Here is a 14,271-nt window from a genome sequence, read left to right as displayed (position 1 = left end):
GCATCTAAGCATTTCCTTTCATGTTTATATTTGGAATAAATTAACTATTTTGTCTCATTTTTTAGCTGTGTCCTTCAGGGGCCCGTGATTTTAGAGAGAAGCAATGTGCGGATTTTGACAATATGCCTTTCCGGGGGAAGTATTATAACTGGAAACCCTACACTGGAGGTAATGGTTAGCATTGCAAAAACATTATCGTATGTGAAGACTTCAAAATTATATAAATGTGGTACAGAGAGTAATGTTTGTAAATATAATGTTTTGATTAAAATAGTGTGAGCTAAGATTTTTAAGCTTGTGCTTTCGTCAGTTGCTAAAAATGGTACTGAATAGCAATATTTCTTTATTCTAGTAGATTTTGTTTTGGTGTGAAGGGGAGTCAGCATCATTGTAGAGACTCCACTTTAAAAATATGGAGGCCTTCTCCACCTGCAGTTGTAATAGAATTAGAGATTCCATAGGTGATCTGCAAGTGCCTCTTATGCCACAGTGATGAGTTTAGTAATCTCGCAATAAGTTTGCCTTTCCTAAAGTCAGAATATTACAAAAAGGAGAAAGATGTAAAAGCATTTATAGGAGTCTCTAAAGACTACTTTAATAATTGCATTATTTATAAGAATATAATTTAATGAATTATTTTCCAAGTCTAAAGCTGGAGGGTATAACTTGTGTTTTTAATACGTTATTGACCTGAATGGTTTTACCAATGATTTTTAACTTAACAGCCTAAATGGTTTTACAAACAGTTTTTTAGATTAAGAGCCTAGGAAAGGTCATCACAGTCATGTGATCTGAGTGTAATTCAACAGCACTGCACTCTCAATTCAGATATTCTGATCACAGTTTTGATATACTTCTAGCATTACATTCTCTTGCTATTCCTCCTTTTCAAATAGTGAAGTGGTATCCTTGTTGTTTTAAATTGTTCAATAATCATTAGGACTGTGCTAGCATAATGGCATCATTATGGAGCCAGCCAGCCTTGACATATGAAATAATGCTATGTGAAATAATATTTCTTGCAAAAAAGAAGAGTCAAATAAAGAAATCAGTAAGGGGAAGTTAAATAAACAGTATACCTTATATATGTCAGGTATGAGATTGTCTATTTCAGATCTGTTTATGTATAATATTTTTAATTAAACCTTAACTTTTCAAGGTTTCTGTTAATTTTTTTTCATTTGTTTTTGTTGTCCAGGTGGGGTTAAACCATGTGCATTAAACTGCTTGGCTGAAGGGTATAATTTTTACACTGAACGTGCTCCTGCAGTGATAGATGGGACTCAGTGCAATGCTGATTCACTGGATATCTGTATCAATGGAGAATGCAAGGTTACAAATGTTTTATAAATTACTTATGGATTACTTTGTTGTGTCTGCTGTCAGCTATATTTAGTTATGGTACTTGTATATTACATAAAAGGAAGTGTTGACAGGTCAAATTGTTAATAAAAGTGTAAGATTGAGACAAAAAGTTAAGAAAGGTATTGCATAAAATAGACGAATAATTTGAATTTCAGTAACTTCTCAAAGACATTAGTAGAATCTGCCATTTTATCTTGTTTTTACTTGCTTTATGGTTTCTGTTGAAGAGCTGATGGAAATGGCAACAGGAGATGAACAGGTTCCTTTCTCTCTTCCAAGGCCTGTTCCACGGTTTCAGTTAGAACTTCACTCTGGTTGAAAAACACTAAATGTAAACATATTAATTTGTTTAACTAGCTCATCCTGTTGCAAAAAATCATGCTGTTAATGTAGTTGGAACAGAAAGTCATCACTATTGCTCTGTGGTTCTAGGAAAAAATGTATTATGATGTAAGTATTTGCCATTTACTAAAAATCTGATTATCTTGTAAAATTCCTATAGAACTGCAGTACAAGAATTTCAATACAATTGGGGTCCTATGCAGTATTTTTTGGTTATTAACATTCCAGTGCTTCCTCAGTTTAGCAAAGCATTTAATTATGTACTTAGTCTAGACATTTAAAAAGTACTGGTGACTCTAAAAATTATTTGATTTCAACAAAACCACTAACATAACTAAAGCTTAATGCTGAAGTTCTTTGCTAAATGGAGGGCTGAAGATGTATGTTTATTGAATGACATAGTGAGATCAAAAGATTTTGCCATGTTTTAGTAAACTGATGGAAAAAATCTCAAGTTGAGAATGACCTGTGAAGAAAGTTGGGTGTCTGTCATCTTGGTGAATTAGTATTTGAAATGTAAATAGTTGAAATAATAATGTTTTGTCAGCTATTTAAAGTATTTTAACTTTTCTTATGAAGTGTGTATTAGCTGTTTACAAGGTGGCAAATAATAGTGCTAGACTGGAAACAAAGACAGCTAGACAGTTATGTAGCTACCTTCTTCTTTGTATGACTCCTGGAAAAATACTGGCAAGCTGCAGTCTTTATTCTGTTTACAACCTACTTGTTTCATCCTAATTTTTTTTTCTTTTCCCCAATGGTTCTGTCTTTATTTTAATTTATTTTACTTTATTTTCATCTATTACAGCATGCTGTTCAGCCTTTCACTATGTTTCATTCAGCATTTATTATTACTGTGAAGTCATTTACACTTTACGTTCAGACTTATTAAAATTTCCAGTTTCCCGTGCAGCATTTGGAAATATGGTCTATGAAGCTGTAATGGCTTACGAATACTACTTACGCTGTCAGCAAATGTTTACCTTGAAGAAGCAATATAGATAGCATGCAGCTGTTTTAATATCAAATAACTGCATCAGTGATCATTTATTGATAAGTATAATAATTATATTATTTGCAAAACACTGTGAAATCCCTTACTGGAAGTCACAGTAGAAATGCAAGGCTTTTATTAATCAAGATTTGATAACAACCCAAAACATGAATTATTCTCCTTTTTTATCTTCTTTCATTGTCAAGTGAGAACTCACTTAAAGTCTTGGTTATCAAAAAAAGAGTAGATAAAAAGAAGAACTGAATATCTCAAACTTGAAAGGAACACTTGAAAGAAACTTCAGAAATAGTGGTGCATGACCATCATGCTGTTAAAATATTTGTTTTTATCTGCTCTCAGCATGTAGGTTGTGATAATATTTTGGGGTCTGATGCTAAGGAAGATAGATGTCGTGTTTGTGGAGGAGATGGGAGTACATGTGAAGCCATTGAAGGTTTCTTCAATGATTCATTGCCCAGAGGAGGTATGTACATGTATGTCCATCCTGTTGCACAATGTGTGTAGATGACTCTTTAGCAAATATTAGTGCTGTCTTCAGCACTAACTTCTCAGCGTGACATTGCTGTTGTACAGTTTCCGTCTCTGGAGTTTTTCATGACCCAGCAGGATAAAGCTCTGAGTAACTTGGTCTGATCTATTAGCTGCCCCTACTTGTAACAGGAAGTTGAGCTAAATGGCTGACTGAAATCCTCTACTTGAATTATTTATGATCCTAAGGCCCTTTTAAATGTTAATTCCTTAAAACACAGTGTTGAAAATATTTTATTAGCACTTAAAAAGAAATTCCTGAATACATAAGTTCTTGCCATCAGTTAAAAATTTTTATGTGACGTTTAAAGAGTTTTCCTTTGTATCACATGAAAGAAAATGTTCAAGTACATTTGAATCCCATATCTCATACTAATTTTATTCTAAAATTATTCAAATTTATTACTAAAATTAATTCATTAATGGTTATTTTCATTACTTAAAAATGATGAAAGAAAACAACAGCAAATAAAATGTATCTTTGTCTTACAGGGTATATGGAAGTGGTTCAAATTCCAAGAGGTTCTGTGCACATTGAAGTAAGAGAAGTGGCAATGTCAAAAAACTACATTGGTAAGGGGATTCTTTATATTGTTGTTGTTAAGTCAGAGTTTATGTTGTGATTTGAAAGCACATTTCCTGGTTTGGCCAAACCTTATACACAGTAGAAGCAGCAGAGGGAATAGTTAGCTGTTAATACAGCTAGCTTGGGATAAGACAGTAGTGAATTAGGGTGTATTCTCTTAAATGGAGCTACTGAAATACACCACGCGTTTCCTCCTTGTCCATTCAGTGCAAAATCATGCCAACTTCACTATAGTTAAAGTGTTAGACTTGAACTGAAGTGGATGAGGAAATAATTCTCAATATGAGGAAATAAAATACTTGGTAACAAGGAAATAAAGTTCAAATAATCTTGCGTCCCACTGTGAAGTAGTGTCTTCCATCTGGAAAGTGTCTTGGGGGATTAAACTGTTTAAAAACACGATTTTATTTCATCAGCAGCCTAAGTTACTTAAATGCTAACAAGCCTGTCTCTTTACTTCAAGGGAATTTAATGTATCAATTACACAATGTTGCTGCATTGTAGGTTCTAGACACCATTCCTGGTTTGTGGGTAAGAAAATTAGGTGCAGAAAAAGTATGTGATTAATTGAAATCTTTCAGGAAGCCTACTGTAAAGCCTAGGATTAAATTCAGATTCTCAGATTTTTACTCATTTCTCTGGAGATTGTTAAATGTGCTTTCTGTTTTTTTAATACTGATATTTACAGATCTGACTTAGTCAAACTCCAGAGAACATGCATTGCTGAAAGTTTATGTACCTTGGTTTGCATAGCAGTCAGTTGACAGCGGTTCAAGAACACCAGTTTTAGTCAGAAATGGATTAAAGAGCTAATTAGTTGTACAGCAGTCTAAGAAATTAACACTAGCAGAAGCTATTACCTCTTTAAGCTGAAAAGCAGCTGCTGAGGCTACTTCTTTCAGTCTTTAGTGCATGTACGTGGAAAATAACACTAACATGTTGGAAAGGATTGTGATGTCTGTGAGTGTGAGTTAGAAAGGCAATTATCCTCATCAGACATGAATTCCTAAGTACATTATATTGACAATAATTGCTGCTGCCTGTTCTGAGCTTCCCCTCCCCCTCCCCAAGACACTTGCTCCTGCCCATGTGCTCCGAGCTCCTTTGTTCCAAGCGCGCGCAAAACCCGAATGTAACTCAGACTCCTCAGCAGTGTCTCATTGGCCGCTCACCCCGGGTCTGCCCCCAGTCCTCCCCTTTCCCCTTCTCCCAATAAAAGAGACCTTCGAGGGAGGCCCCGCCCTCTGTTGGCTCTGCTACCCTTTCTGCCAACGTCTCTTGTCGTGTGTTTGTTTTGAAAGCTTCTAACTGCGGGAAATTGAGGGAGCGGAGAGCTGTATCTCTCCCTCTTTGCTTCTGCTGGTGGTATTTGCTTTGCAGCTGATACAGGTACCGATTTTAGAGCTACTAAAGTGCTGGATTGCCCGTGCTACCTCTCTTGGTTGCTCGAGGCTTTCTGAGGCATTGAAATACAAGCTCTAGCTGGTAAAAGCTGAAAAGATACCTCCTCAAATAATGGCACCTTTTACTGCTGAATGCCTACCTTTCTGCCTGCCTGCCCCCACCCTTCTGTAATTCAGCAGGCAGTCAATCTCCCTCCATTCTACAGGATTAATAACACTATCAGCAATTGAGTGCTTACTGTTCTTTCAGCATCATGCTCCCCAGGACCCCTCTCCCATGTCAAAATATACCACGTTTAAGTTTGCTTCTGTATCCTGCACTGACATTTCAAACAGAGGTGGCAGGAGGGAGTCATGTTATGTATCTTGTCATGGTCCTTATCTGCCAAGAACTCTTTAATGGACAGCTGAAAACCAGAACAAAGATGCTGCTGCAGTTGATTGTCATTCCTCTCTAAGAGTAGAGCAGAGGATGCTGGAAAAGCATTTTGATTGGCACCATCTGAATAAAATAAACGAAAAATACAAGTTTTTTTGTTTAAATAGAAAATACATACAATGTCATTGCTATTTAATCTGGCCACAGATCTAAAAATGTAAAGTTGTACATAAACACTTTTTTTATGTGCTTGTCACAAATTCAAGGGATTCTTGGACTTTCAGGCTCTGTCCTCACTACCTTGTTTCATGCCACAGAGCCCTGACTACAAACTGGGGGCTTCCTCTCCTTTACTAGTTTTTTGTGTTTCCAGCTTTCAAAAGTGCCATTATATCCTAGTGAAAGATAATCTTTTGAAGTTGCTGGGGCTATTTCATTTTGTTATGGTGTATTTTGTTCATTGAGTGTGAACCAGATCTCTGTTTTAGGATAACCAGTTTCTGGGGAAAGGAAGGCTTTGATTTATCTGCTCCCTTAAAGGAACTAGACAAGCAAAATGAGTTTATTATGTTTAAGTACAAAACCCAAGGGTATTGTTTTATGAATATTTCTTCAGTGGCAGTGTCAACTTCACAGCTCCTTCTCTGTCTTTATGGAGTTCCTCTTGTTGTTCCAGGACAGCTCTTTGTGTGGCCACACCATGAATAAGATTATAGAACTGATTCTACTGAAAATAACCATTTACACATATTACTATATGTTGTCTTATGTGCAGTGCTGCCAAATTCATTATTACAGTTTAAGAAATAAATTTCTCCATTTGAAAGTATACTAAACCTTCTCAGTTTTGTAGTAGTCAGCCTGTTCTAGTTGGAGATGTCCCTGCTTATTGACTAGATGACCTTTAAAAGTCCTTTTCCATCCAAACTATTCTATAATTCTAAATTACAAAAAAATAAACCCCTCTTGCTCTGTTGTTGTCACACTGGCTCCTTTATTCAAACTAAGGCTTTCAAACTAACTCACAACAAACATCCCGTAGTTCCTTAAACTAGAATGCAGTTCTTTGAAAGCCATGACCTCAAATTTGGGGTGCAGTTAGATAATTCAGTTAGATCTCTCACCTTGATCTGGCTGATGATTTTTTGACCAGCATTGCTCCTCGTTACGTGACAAAATTGGTGTAAAGCCCATTTCTGCAGCTGCACAAATAGTACAATATTTTAACTGGTTTGTCCAACAGATAACCCAGCAGCAACAAAATTTTTTGTGTTCAGAGCTGCAGAAAAAACTGCATGTTTAGTAATGCTGTTACCTTCCCTTGAATGGCTTGATCCAAGGTGACACGTGGCTTTATATTCCTCTTATGCTAATTTTCTGTGGGCTTCCTGCATTTCAGGTTCTCATAAATGATTTGATTAGGAACATGAACTTGTTCTTTCTGTCATATGCTGCTAGCATTATGCCACTGCATAATAGTTATTATGTAATATTGGACTGCTGTTCACAACTGTGGCCTTCACCTGTGCATAACAACTCACATTAGGTAAATATATTTACAGAATGAAAATGCATTTTTCTTTGGCAGTCAAGTAAAAAATTACCTGCTTTGCTTTTGGATGTATATCAGTTTAAGCACATATAGCATAGGTATGTTAATTTTCAGACCTTATGGTGCTGATGGAAATGTTTACTAATTTCTGCTGAATATCGTTGTCACCAGTAGTACAGTACCACCTCTCTCACTATCTCCTGCTCACATGAATGCTCTCTGATCTGTTTTAGACAGTTTAAGCATCACCAAGGCATTTTCTCTTTTTAAGGTAAACTAACACACACATGTAGTTGAGAATAAAATGTCAGATAACTAAAGTTGTCTTACTCCTTTACATTATGATGTGAAGTTTTTCCCTATCCAGTAAAGTCAGTTATTTGTCTCAACCAAAAATGACATGTGCTTTCACTATGGGGTTCCAACCATAATTTTTCCTTTAAAAACATGTTTTATTTAAAATAAATTATAAATAAATAAACTATGTAAAACTTGGTAATCTTCACCTTAAATCAAGAAGTCAATATTTAATTAACTGAATATTCACCTTAAGACACAATGTCAGTTTCATATTTAGAAACTTAATGTTAATATTATTAATAAAATATCAAATACAAATCCCTGAATAATATGTGCTTGCCCATCCTAATGGTTGGTTAGCTATGAAATTTCTGTTTTATCTACAATGCTTTCATGGTTCAACGCTGTAAATTAAGAAGGATAAAATATTTTACCAGATTAAGTAGCTAATTTTTCAGTTGTAGTAGAAATATCTTGTATTTGTGCTTTAATGAGGAGAAAGAAAAAGTAGAAGACATATGCAATAAAACAACAGCCGACTGGTGCCATATGCCAGACTCAATGTTCCTTCTCTTTTTTTCCTCTGCACATTGTCTGTGATACTTATTCCATGCCCCCAGCTTCTTAATCTAAACATGAGGTTGATAACTGATTATACATTTCAGGCATGCATGTATCTCATGTAGTTCAGCATACATTGCACATGGAGTCAGTTTTAAAGCTGAAGATATATTGCAAGTTACATGAGGCATTCTGGTTCATTTCATACAGCATCTGCATGTTGAAACGTGCAAAATAATCTGCACACTGAAGATTATTGCAGAGGCAAAATTGTTGATTTACATGAGGGATATTTTGACCAGGGCTAAAGAAAAGGCTTTATATTGTGTGAGAAAACAGTGATATAGAGCTGAATCTCACATACTTCTAACAGATTAGTAGATTAATTTACAATGGCTTCTCCATTATAAATGCTGCTTCCAATTTTTAGGTGGCTTGTATTTTTTTTTAAGCTTTAAAATCTGAAGAGGATGACTACTATATTAATGGTGCCTGGACTATTGACTGGCCAAGAAAGTTTGATGTTGCTGGAACAGCTTTCCATTACAAGAGGCCAACAGATGAACCAGAGTCTCTGGAAGCACTAGGCCCTACTTCAGAAAACCTCATAGTCATGGTAAAGTTATAATAAATATATTTTTGAAAATTGAAATGTGTATTTGTGTTCTGAGAAAAGACAATGCCATTAATGAAATCAAAATAGGTTGAGTTTACAAACAGGATACAGCTTGCGTAGCTGGGACTTTGTGTGAGTGTTTTAACACAGGTTTCCTACCTTCAAAACTGACTGGCAAACATTGTCATGAAATAGGGATAAAGTCGGAAGAGCACCAGGAAATCTCACTGAAAATGAACCACATCTCTTTAAATGTGGTTCACAGTAGTGGTAGCCAAAATTGTAAATGGGCCATATATTGTATTTTTACATACTGCTGACAGTCCCCAACAGTTCTGCACGTGTCAGTAGCTTTAAGCCTGGCCTGAGTATGACCATGTATACTCTTACCACAGAATGAGTATAATGGTATGACCCATGTTAAAGTATACTCCTGTGACATACATTGCTCTTAAAACATTTTATAAAGTATGAGAATGTAACAGAAGATATTACCCAGGATCCTAATATCATCTCTGACAACCGGCAATAGTGAGCCTGCTGTTTCACTACTGTGTTGAGGAGGAGTGTAAGAACAAGGTGATACTTTCCCAGTGTATTCTGTCAGCTGCCAGATTTGCAGTTCAGGGATTGCTTGAGCCAGATAGGATATTTTTTGTATAGAATATTGGTTGCATTGATATCCACATTTTAGGCAGCATTTCCAAACACCTGAATAATCTTTTTTCCTTCTGTAGCTGTGCATAAGCTAGACAGTCCACACAGAATGAGTTACACCATTATAGTGCCTTCTTTCATTCAGTCTGTGTCACTGACTTCCTTTCTGAAAGTTCTCTGCTCTTTTTGCCCTGTGGAGGTCGGCAGATATGCTTCTGCAAAATGTAAGAGAAAGTAGAAATGGATGAAAAGTAGCTCCAAGGTGAGTCAGATTGCTGCATCTAACATGCATCAGCAATGAAAAAAAAAAAATGTTTGATAGAGAGTCAAAGGCTAGTGTTGGACACATAATGTGTAGAAGTACAGTTCAACAGTGAGGATAGACAAAAACTCATGGTGATTATTACACTTGTGTCTGTGTCACCTGCAGTGATGTGGCTGCAGCAAGAGTTTTGTTATTGCTTTAAAGGAATCGCAGGTGTGATTCCACCAAGCTTATGTTGTTGGCTATTGCATTAGGGGAAAACAATGGCCTCAGCAACAGTCTGTTGGTGTTACTATCATTACTAGAAGTAATGTAATGTACTGTAGTCACTAGAAGGGCTAACAAGGGAAGAGATAGGTTCAATTGTGGCTTGTACTCCTCACAAGATTTCAGTTAGAACTGCTGCATGTTTCTACAGTAATGTCCTTTTCCAACTTTGTCCTCCCATAATTATTCAGGTCTCAAGTTAGTTTCCATGAAGGTATTAATTTTGTGAAAACTAGCTTTTTCAAACAATTTGGTCAGGAGTAAGGAACTGACAGAAATAATAAAGTTGCGTTAAGGGAGAAAAAAAAGATAAAGCTCAGCTTAGATAAAAATATTTCTCTTTTAATAATTTATTAATTTAAATGTTATTACAGATTCTTTCGGGGGATATCTAAATAGAATGACTGTGACTTCCTTTATTACTTTTTTCCCACTCAGCAGAACTCAGCACATGCCTAGAATAAATGTCACTGTGTTTGCCCTCTGCTTGCCTGTTTTAATGGTATAACCAGTTGTTTTCAACTACAGATTCTGCTGCAGGAACAGAATTTGGGGATAAAATATAAATTCAATGTTCCGATCTCTCGCACTGGCAGTGGAGACAATGAGGTTGGCTTTGCATGGAATCATCTGCCTTGGTCAGAATGTTCTGCCACTTGTGCAGGAGGTAAGACACCACCCAGTCAAGCTACAGGGTAAACTGAATTGCAAGATGCACTTCACTATATAATTATCTAGGTGACTAATTGAAAACATTTCTTTCAGGTATGCCTCAAACCTTAACAAACATTTATTTTAATCACAGCGGATTTTGTTGTTTTCAAGTACCTTTAATGTGTTCAGATCTTTTTGTTAAATACAGTGTATCTTGGCACAGTGTCTCTCTCTGCTGATAGTTCTGAGACTCCCTTGAAGCTGGTATGTTTGTTTTTCACAGGAGCTTTGCTGATAAAGGACATCAGAAGTTTTAAGTAAGGAGATTAAAAGCGAGAAGGCAAAATAGGCAGTAAATAAAGAGACGTGTCTCTGTGTGTTTGTAGGTGTGCTTCACACAATCCTAGTCAGCCCTCCTACCCTCCAGCCACCAAAGTTTAGGATGCATTTTGGCAGCTCCTCTGTAGAAGATGCTAACAATTGGATTTTACTTGCCAGCCCATAGCAATATCTGAGAATTGTTGCCCTTGGGCAGCAGTGGGGGATTTGTAGGTTGTCCCATGCGATTCATCATGGGTGGCTTTTGCCCACAACTTACTATATTCCTAATCCTCCCTCTAGTGGCCACCAATGCAATTCTTTACCTCTGGCTGGGAGAGCAGGACAGTTGGCTTCCTTCAAAGCCAACACCATTGCTGCTGCAAGGACTGGTGAGTAGAAGTGCTGTGTGAACAGTATCTTTCTTCTCTCTGGAGACTGAATGAATCATCTCCCCAACGTACCTCTGTTCCAGAAGATACGGGAGAGTGCTTTAAATGCATCTCAGAATTTCAGTTTCTACGGCACTGTGGAAAGCCCATATCAAGAAGAAGACACCATATTTTTTTAAAGGACGTTTGGACCAAATACTTGTCACTTTCTTGTTTCTTCTGTCTGTGGGAAAGTATTCATGTTTAGAACCATCATGACTCACCTTTCTGCTGGAAGCTACTGTGGCTGTTACTAGTTGTCTGCAGTTTAAATACAGCCAACCCATACGTAATACACAAAGGACAACACAGATTCTTTTCTGTGCCACTAGAGAAAGTCTTGAAACAAAATAGAGGATGATGCCAACTTTTCCCAATATTTTTATGTTCATTTGTTGGATTCCTGGTTGACAGATTGCGTTTTTTAACTACAATTTTAGTAACGGTAAGTGTGGCAGGGAAAAAAAAACATTTTAAAGGAGAAGTATGAAGAAGAAAAGTGCCTGGTTCATAGAGAAAGAAAGTTCCAATTATCAGAACCTTAAAGGTATTGTCAATTCCTGTTTTTTGGGATGGTAATGAGCTAATGATCTTTCTGAAGTCATGGGAAAACTCCCACTGATTTAGGTAGAGACAAGATTTTAACCATGGATCTTCTGCCATGAAGGTCATTGTCATTTCACCCATTTGACAAAATACAGTGGAAAAAATAATTGGCTCTGAAGGAGTAAGTACTAGTCTAGATTAAAAAATTTGGATGTAATTATTAGATTTCAAGGGAAGATTTATGAATCCCTAAAAGCAGCATGTATTTATTAATTTAAAATCAGAGGAGGTGGAGGAGAGATTTTCTTTGGTAGCTTATGGTGGCCAAATCAGGCACTTTTCTCTCCTCTCTTTCAGTTTAATTAAAGGATACACTGTGGTCACTTATTCTCACTGAGCACCCTCATCATAAATAAATATTTCATTGTAGCTGTAATTAATTTAAAAAAATATATCTGGTTTCTCTGTGAGAGAACCTGCTATTCCCCTCAGTTTATGAAACACCTTTCTCCATATGCCAAAAGAAGACACAGTTCTAAGGAGGAGCTGAGTCAGGAAAAGAGAAAAGGGAGACAAAGGTTGAAGAGACAGAAGCTTTAACTGGAAAATTTAGCTAATGTAAATATGAAATATTGAGGAAGCTTAGAAATGAAACCACTGTATAGCTTTATTTCTATAGTATTCATTATGAAGTCCATGCTTGAACTTGGTCTTTAAAAGAGACATTTTGATAGACCTCAAAATACAACAAAATATTAAACAGCTAAAGAATTTCTCACTGAAGGTAAAAAAGGATAATAAGTATGTGTGAAGAATATTGGCATGGAATTTATTTTTTATTTATGGGATTAAAGAAATATATTGTGTATTAGGAAAAGACTGTGAACAAATTAAAGGCACCAACATTTTCCAGCCTCTTACTGTAGTGCATGGGCTAATTAAGTTTGGTCACGATTTGTCTTGATCCAGGAAAACTCCAGATAACATAGAGCCAGATACACTTTTATAGCCAAGTGTAGGGTTTATATCAAAGCTGTAGGCAAATCTGTCCATCTCTGAACTTGTCTGTGTTTGAAGGTTATGTCTTTTTATCTAGGTGTATGTAAGACTTAAAAAGCTGTCTTAGAAGAACATCAGCTTTGCAAGTATTTAGAAGCCAGGACATGTCAGAAATAAGAATGATTATGAAATATTGTTTTCTGTAGTTACATATGTTCTATTAAAGAGGGACCAATTGATCAGGGACTGTTTTCAGAGGCTGTTAACAGGCTACCTTATGTTCACTCAACATTGCTTAAGTCTAGTTTTTTCTAAATCAGGCTAACTGTATCTGCATTGCTTACTTTGACCAAGTCTGTGACTCTTAAAACATGCGTATTACTTGATGTAGTAACCAAAGTGAACTTGAGCATATGTGTTGAATGTCATGGAACAGAGCATAAAGACATTGTGGCAGTGCAAAGTTTAAATAGTTTTGGAGTACTGTATATGGCAGAAGTGTCTGATTTTTTGTGCTGTTTCTTCTTCATAGTGTTTTGAGAGCAATCTACTGCATTCAGCTCTTCCTAGAGCCGTTAGTATGCCTTATCTTGGAGAAAGGTAACTTAGAGCAGGCAGGAGTCAAGGAACAACCTAAGAGCAAGCTAGGAGGAACCTACAATCTTTGAATAGTAACATGCTGTCTTTTCTGCTGGACTTCTATGTTACGTTCATCTCTGCTGTGCTGAGGAGTTACATCAGAACAATAAAAATGCATTAACTTTTCAAACAGAACCTCTGTTCTAGGATCTGTCTTGGCTTTAAAGAATAAGAAGACATAGTAAGTGGAATGGTAGGAAGGAGGAGAAAGGTTTCCTGTTTACTACAGCTCAATTCAAGAGCCAGAGGTCTGGATTCCATTCCTGCTTCCCCTGTGTGTTTCTTATAGTACTGAGCAACTCAAAGCATATATTACACTCTTACTTGCTAATTATGAGTTCATGATTGTATACGTAGCTCTCTTTAATTTCTGGTCTCTGAAGCATTCAAGGAATTTAATTGTCTCGTGAAAATTCCTCCAGGCACCTGAAGTCAATGGGCTCTTCACAGTAGACATTATGCCTCCTGATCCCCTGTATTCTCAATAGAATGATCTAGGAGATAAGTTAGAGTTCATGAAAGAAATGGTTACATGATTAGATTGCCTCTAAAAGGCAGAAGTCTTATATGAGAGGCAACCGTGGCTGTAGTGACCATGAAATTGTAGAGTTCAGTATTATATTAAGAGGTAGCAGAACAGCAAGAAAGATCACAACCATGAACTTGAGGAGCGCTAACTTTAACCTCATCTTTTTGGATCTTTTTGGAAGAATCCCATGGGAACAGGCCCTGCAGGGAAGAGGGGTCCAAAAGAGTGGATTGATATTCAAGGATCACTCCAGGCTCAGGAATGCTGCATCACAGGGAGAAAGAAATTGGGCCAAGGGGGCAAGAGACCTCTGTGGATG

The 14,271-nt window shown here is 36.6% G+C and overlaps 1 protein-coding gene across 1 annotated transcript in view; it reads left to right on the top strand.

The window, feature by feature from the left end:
* The window catches only part of ADAMTS6 (ADAM metallopeptidase with thrombospondin type 1 motif 6), a 148,865-nt gene that overhangs the window by 110,978 nt on the left and 23,616 nt on the right, over nt 1-14,271 (top strand). The window contains exons 15-20 of the mRNA XM_069001962.1: nt 66-168; nt 1,199-1,332; nt 3,062-3,185; nt 3,743-3,823; nt 8,484-8,647; nt 10,365-10,503. Coding sequence (XP_068858063.1) covers nt 66-168; nt 1,199-1,332; nt 3,062-3,185; nt 3,743-3,823; nt 8,484-8,647; nt 10,365-10,503 — 745 coding nt within the window. The remainder of the gene's footprint in view (nt 1-65; nt 169-1,198; nt 1,333-3,061; nt 3,186-3,742; nt 3,824-8,483; nt 8,648-10,364; nt 10,504-14,271) is intronic.

Source organism: Aphelocoma coerulescens, assembly GCF_041296385.1.
Source record: "Aphelocoma coerulescens isolate FSJ_1873_10779 chromosome Z unlocalized genomic scaffold, UR_Acoe_1.0 ChrZ, whole genome shotgun sequence".
NCBI classification, from domain to species: Eukaryota; Metazoa; Chordata; class Aves; order Passeriformes; family Corvidae; genus Aphelocoma; species Aphelocoma coerulescens.
The sequence above is the reverse complement of the archived record's forward strand: the minus strand, read 5'-3'. Positions and strand labels throughout refer to the sequence as shown.